The sequence below is a fragment of the Myotis davidii genome, unplaced genomic scaffold, assembly GCF_000327345.1.
Source record: "Myotis davidii unplaced genomic scaffold, ASM32734v1 scaffold125, whole genome shotgun sequence".
Lineage (NCBI taxonomy): Eukaryota > Metazoa > Chordata > Mammalia > Chiroptera > Vespertilionidae > Myotis > Myotis davidii.
The window spans coordinates 915,897-922,424 of NW_006299390.1; the positions used below are offsets into that span (position 1 = coordinate 915,897).

General features: G+C 45.4%; 1 protein-coding gene across 1 annotated transcript in view; it reads left to right on the top strand.

The window, feature by feature from the left end:
* The first annotated feature begins 915 nt into the window (after nt 1-915).
* The window catches only part of COG5 (component of oligomeric golgi complex 5), a 183,936-nt gene continuing 178,323 nt past the window's right edge, over nt 916-6,528 (top strand). The window contains exon 1 of the mRNA XM_006774876.2: nt 916-959. Within this exon, the coding sequence (XP_006774939.2) occupies nt 916-959 (44 nt within the window). The remainder of the gene's footprint in view (nt 960-6,528) is intronic.

Here is a 6,528-nt window from a genome sequence, read left to right on the forward strand (position 1 = left end):
GGGACCACTCCCCTCCGCCCGGCCCCCGGCGCCCGGGTGCTGGCCTTGCCAGCTGGTGCCGGCCTTGCCAGCTGGTGCCCTGGGACAGCTGGCTTCTGGGGGCTCCTCACGGCAGCTCCGCCCTCGCCGCGCCCGGGGCTTCCCTGAAGTCCTGGGACCCGGGACGGGGACTCGTGTTGGGCGCCCCTGGCCGGGGCCGCGGGTCTTGGCCGAAGGGGGAAGCGTCTCATCCCGTGAAAAGTGTCGGACGAGAGCAGACGGCCGGCGCCTGAGAAAGAGGGACTTATGTTTAAGGACGTCCCCTCTGTTACATTCTGGGGCCGCACAGGTGGCATCCCCTGCAGGCTCGCTTGTTTCCTTAAAGGCGTTTATCCACAGCCGTGGGAGAGGGTTTGGAGCATTCGTTCAGGCTGGGATGAACGATAGGAATTGAATGCAATAGTCAGGCTTATTGACAGTTTTGGATAGAAATTGCTAGATATTAGAAGATAAGCTCAACTGAATACATTTGAGAAGCACGTTAAGTTGTATTACTTCAGTCAACATGCCCCACATCTCTTATTCTTCAGAATAAAGTTCAGCTTCCTAAGACCCTTCTAATCTGTTCTTCATTTTCTTCCTGAATTGTCGTCACATTCGACCATGTATTAAGATAACTTGATAATTTAATCTTTTCTACCTCATGGTAAAACCACTATTTGTATTCCACAGTGTTTGTTAATAGCATCACCTTGCATATAGTAGGTGCAGAATTGAACATCACAGCAAGAATCATATGCAAACATCTGGAGACCATAATAGATTATAAATGAAAGTTCTGTGGATGAAAAAGGGGCCACATACTAAACCTGACAAGCTCAGGGGAGGCCTGCCTGGTAAGCCATACAAACTCAGAGACCTAAAGTAACACATAGGATGGTCTGCAATGAAAACTTACTAACTGAAAACGAATTGGGATGGTTAGTCATGTCCTAGGCTGGTGTCTTTCTTGACAAAGCTCAATCTTTAACTGAGCCTGTCTACTGTCTTGTTGCATCTCCAATAACATATCATTGGAATGTCAGAGTAACTCCCTTTTGCCATACCCTTCAGGGCACAATCTCCCACCAGAACACTGGACCACAGAACCCCCTCATTGCTATCTTGTTCTCCCACATACCATCTCTATTTGCTGTGTTACTTGTTACCTATCCAGTACCCACCAATGTAAAAGTGTGCGGAGCCAGAGGGCAGCGAATGGTTGAAGAAAAGACAAAGAGAATAAGCTGGGTAGATGGATCTTCCTGTGCCTGGCTGAGGCCACAGAGAGAGATCCAGAGGCAAGCTGAGCCTTTATTTTATAGCCAGAGGTAAACAAGGTAGTGGTCACCATAGTTACAGTGTTCTTGTGAGTTTCACTCCTTTTGGCAGCACTTGCTGCATCTCCCTCCACCCATTAGCTGCCCAGGTAAGATCTAGGGAGCAGTTATAAGGTCAAGCCTAATTATGCTAAGAGGACTGGGCCCTCTAAGCTGGGACTTGTTTGTGGCTTTGCCAACAGGTCAGTCCGAGGCTTAATCATATAGCCACTCCCTGCATAAAAGAAGTATTTGTCTTTTCATTTTATTCTTTATCCAATCTTAGAGATTTCCTAGCTTTGCTTTCTTCCGCCTCCCTAATCTACCACCAATGGATTTCACGTAACCCCTTACATCTTCTCTGGAACATTTTCTCAAATCCATTGAGGTTTGGCTTCCTGGCAGTTGTCATCAGTTTGGCTCAAACACATGAAAATTCTTACAGGATTTGGGTGTTTCTTACATCTGACAGTTCTGAATTGTTTTCTCTGACTGTTGTATATGTTCTTATTGCCCTCAATTAGTTGGCTTATTTTTATTGATTTCAGAGAGGAAAGGAGAGTGAGAGAGAGATAGAAACATCAATGATGAGAGAGAATCATCGATGAGCTGCCTCCTGCATGCCCCCTACTGGGGATGGAGCCCCCAAATCAGACAAGTACCCTTGACTGGAATCGAACACAGATCCTTCAGTCCACAGGCCTATGCTCTGTCCACTGAGCCAAACCAGCTAGGGCAATTACTTGGCTTCTCATAACATATATACTTTTGTCAAAACTTAACTAATGGTTTTGTTTTCCTTTTTTAAAAAAATAGGTTTTTGATTTTTAGAAAGAGGAAGGGAGAGTGAAAGAGAAACATCCATGTAAGAGAAAAAATATGGATTGGTTGCCTGCCACACACACCCCGACAGGAGATGGAACCCATAGCCTGGGCATATGCTCTGGACCAGGAATCCAAATGGTGACCCTTTGGTGCACAGAATGATGCCCAACCAACTGAGCCACACCAGCCAACGCTAATGGTGGTGTTTTCTGAACTAGATTTTGTTAGATTCTGTAGGTTGGATTCTGTCTAATGTATCTTTGTATCTTAATTTAAATTCAGTTGAGTGAAATTTTGAGTTCCTGATATATGGGCAGTTCCCACCCTCAAGTAGCTCACCATTTTATTAGGGGAAATAGTCTTATAGAGCTATAAAGATAGCCACTGTAATAGGGTTGTAAGGGTAGTAGTAAATTGTGTACAAAGTAAAACATTAATATGTACAGAGGAGGTTGATAATGGGGAGTGGTTAGGGGAGTGTCAGGAAAGTCTAGATAGAGTTGTTTTTTTAAGTGTAAATAGAACTCCCCAGAAGAAGTGGAAGAAACAACACGTCAGACATAGGTATATATTTCAGTAGGATGCATTCCAGAAACTGTAATCAGTTTTGGGAGGTTAAATATTACTCAATTATGCCTTTTATATTTTCCTGTTTAGTTCTCTTACCCATCTTCCATAGTGGTTATTTAAATCTTCTTTACTCTTTTCAAACCTATCCCTTGAAACTTAACAAAGACTTTCAACTTCCCTTTAAAAAAAAAAAAGAAGAAGCCCTGTCTGGGTCAGTCATTTGGTTGGAGGAGCATCCAATACATCAAAAGTTGCAGGTTCGTTTCCTGGTTAGAGCACATACCTAGGTTGGGGCTTGTACAGGAGGTAACTAATCCATGCTTCTCCCTCACATTTCTCTCTCTCTCTCTCTCAACATATCCTCGGGTGAGTTTAAAAAAAAAAAAGAGAGAGTGAGAAGGAATCTACCAGATGTGAGCTTTCTCCACTTCTTGCCATCAAACCTATAAGCTAAACCTGAACCTGCAGTCATCTTTTCTTCCCTTTCCTCTCATACTTTCAATTACAACAGAAGTGAAGTCTCTGCTCCTAACTAAGGACTGCCCTCCTCTTGTGCTCTAGATTTTCTTTTTGTCTGCTCAGGGACCCAGTCACCCTCCTGCTATGCCTTTGAAATCGCTTTCCCCAGGTCTCCAATGACTCCCTTGTAGATAAATCAAATGGACACTGTTACTTATAGCAGCCAAGATCTGGAAGTAGCCCAAATACCCATTAGTAGATGAGTGGATAAAAAAGCTGTGGTAGCCCTGGCTGGTATGGTTCAGTTGGTTGGGCATGGTCCCGTGTACCGAAAGGTTGCTGGTTTGGTTCCCTGTCAGGGCACATGCCCTCGTGGGTTCAATCCCTGGTTGGGGCATGTGTGGGAAGCAGCGGATGGATGGTTCTCTCTCACATTGATGCTTCTCTCTTATTTTTCTCTCTCTCTAAAAATCAATAAACAATTTTGTAAAAAAGCTATGGTACATTTACACAATGGAATACTACTCGGCTATGAAAAAACAGGGAGATCGTATCTTTTGTGACAGCATGGATAGACCTGGAGGATATTATGCTAAGTGAAGTAAGCCAGTCAGAAAACACCTTATGATTTCACTTACATGTGGAATCTAATTAACAAAATAAACTAACAAACTAGAAACAGAATCATAGATAACATAGAACAGCCTGACAGCTGTCAGAGGGGAGGGGGATTGGAGGCTGGGTGAAAAAGGTGATGAGATTAAGAAGGAAAAAAACCACGTAGATATAGACAACAGTATGGTGATTGCCAGAGGGAAAAGGAGGTGGGGGGAGGTGGAAGAGAGCAAAGAGGGATAAATGGTGGCAGTAAGAGACTTTACTTTGGGAAGTGAGTGCACGATACAGTATGCAGATGATATGTTATAGAGTTATACATTTGAAATCTGTTTAGTTTTATTGAGCAGTGTCACCCCAATAGATTAAAAAAAAATTTTTTTTAAATGGACACTTTTTTTCCTAATCTGCATCTGAGGTCATACTTAGAGAGAGAGAGAGAGAAACATTATCTGTCATACACAAACTTTAAAATAATTCTTGATGTTAATAAGCATTATCCTTAAAGTATGTTCATATTCATCTTTATATAAAAACTAGAGGCCTAGTGCATGAAATTTGTGCACTTGGGGGGCATGGTCCCTCAGCTGGGCCTGTGCCCTCTTATAGTCCCGGAGTCCTTGGGGGATGTCCAACTCTCGGCTTAGGCCCACTCCCAGGGAGTGGGCCTAAGCCATCAGTCAGACATTCTTAATGCTGCTGCAGAGGCAAGAGAAACTCCTGCCACCACTGCTGCACTTGCTAGCCCTAAGCCCGGCTTCTGGCTGAGCAGTGCTCCCCGTGTGGGATTGGGCAGAAACCGGCTCTCTGACATCCCCCAAGAGGTCTTGGATTGTGAGAGGGCGCAGGCCAGGCCACAGTCCCCCACTGGTGCACAGTCGGAGCTGGGGAGAGACACAGGAGGTTGGCCAGCCAGGGAGTGTCAGGGCCAGCCTGACAAGGTTGAGCCGGGCTGAGGCAGGGAGGTGGGAATTGAGAAAAGAAAGACACGAAAGCACAGCATATCTCAGTAAATAGTTACAGACTTCTGGGCAAGCTATGAAAGGCTGTTCTCATTCTACAAATGTTACTCCCATTCTACTGATAATCGCCATCCAAACAAGTCTGGGAAAACTGTGGGTAAGGGTCCCAGGCTTGCTAGCTCCTACTGGTGCAAGGACCTTGCCAGCTTACATCTGGCCCCCAACAAGGGAGGGACCGCGGGAGGGCTCCAGGGGGTGTCTGGCCCATCTCACTCAGTCCTGATTGGCTGGACCCCAGCAGCAAGCTAACTTACCAGTCGGAGCATCTGCCTCCTGGTGGTCAGTGCACATCATAGCAACTGGTTGACTGGTCGACTGTCTGCCCCATGGTTGTCAGTGCATGTCATACCGAGCAGTTGGGTGGTCTTAGTATATTATTAGCATATTACGCTTTCATTGGTTGAACGGCTGACCGGTTGACTGGACACTTAGCATATTAGGCTTTTATTATATAGGATGCCTAGTGGTCTGGCTTAATGCAAAGCTGAATTCCCTATGTCAGTTATTTAATCAAGGATCTTAGGAATCATCCTTGTTCTACCTAGTCATCTATTTTCAGTTTGACTCTTAAATCCTACACATTACAATATCTGAATATTTGTCAAATTTGTAATTTCTTTGATATTTTTAGTGCCACTTGGGCTGTTAATTAGCACCTTACTGGACTCTATGGCTCTGTTCCATGAGTGTGATGATAAATCAGCTTTCTGGGAAATAGGAAAAGCCCTGATATTGTAGGGTATGCCAATTTTGATGATGTAAATCCTCTCACTGTGATCAATTTTAAGGTGCATGTGATGTCAGCTGGTTCACACAGTTCCTGAAAATTCAACAGTTAACTCTCAGGAGCCACTATGAACCAGCTGCAAAATACCACTGTGTGACTAATCCCTTTTCACTCATCCTCTATACTGCTGCTAGAACTATTCTTATTTATTTATTACTAGAGGCCCAGTGCACAAAACTTTGTGCACTCGGGGGTGGTGGTGGCGGGAGGTCCCTCAGCCCGGCCTGTGCCCTCTCGCAGTCTTGGACCCCTTGGAGGATGATCACATGCTGGTTTCGGCCTGCTCCCCGTGGGGATTGGGCCTAAGATGGCAATCAGACATCCCTCTGGCAGCCCGGCAGCGCTCGGGGGATGTCCACTTGCCAGCAGGGAGCAGACCTAAATTGCAGTCGGACATCCTTAGTGCTGCTGAGGAGACAGGAGAGGCTTCCACCACCACTGCTGTACTGGAGCCGTCAGCCTGGCTTGTGGCTGAGCAGAGCTCCCCCACGTGGGAGTACACTGACCACCAGAGGGCAGCTCCTGTGTTGAGCGTCTGCCCCCTCATGGTCAATGTGCATCATAGCAACCGGTTATTCCTGGTGGTTCTGCTGTTAGGATCAATTTGCATATTACCCTTTTATTATTTAGGATAAGCTTTTTAGATCTTGTAAAACTTGGGTTCTAGACTCACTAGTCCTTCCTGTTCTTAAGAATTCACTCCACTTTGTTGTGGTCTGAAGAGATCATGTTAGATCCTGAAGCAGTGGGTCACCAGTGTCTTCTCCTCCACCTTGGTCATCCTATTCTTTGGCACTGGTTTGCCCTAAAGGAAGAAATTGCTGTCATCATTCAAAAGGGAAGGAAGGGGAGAGAAAGATGCAGAAGAGTAAAGGGAAAGGGTGAAGGGAAGGGAGCAAGCAAGAAACCTATC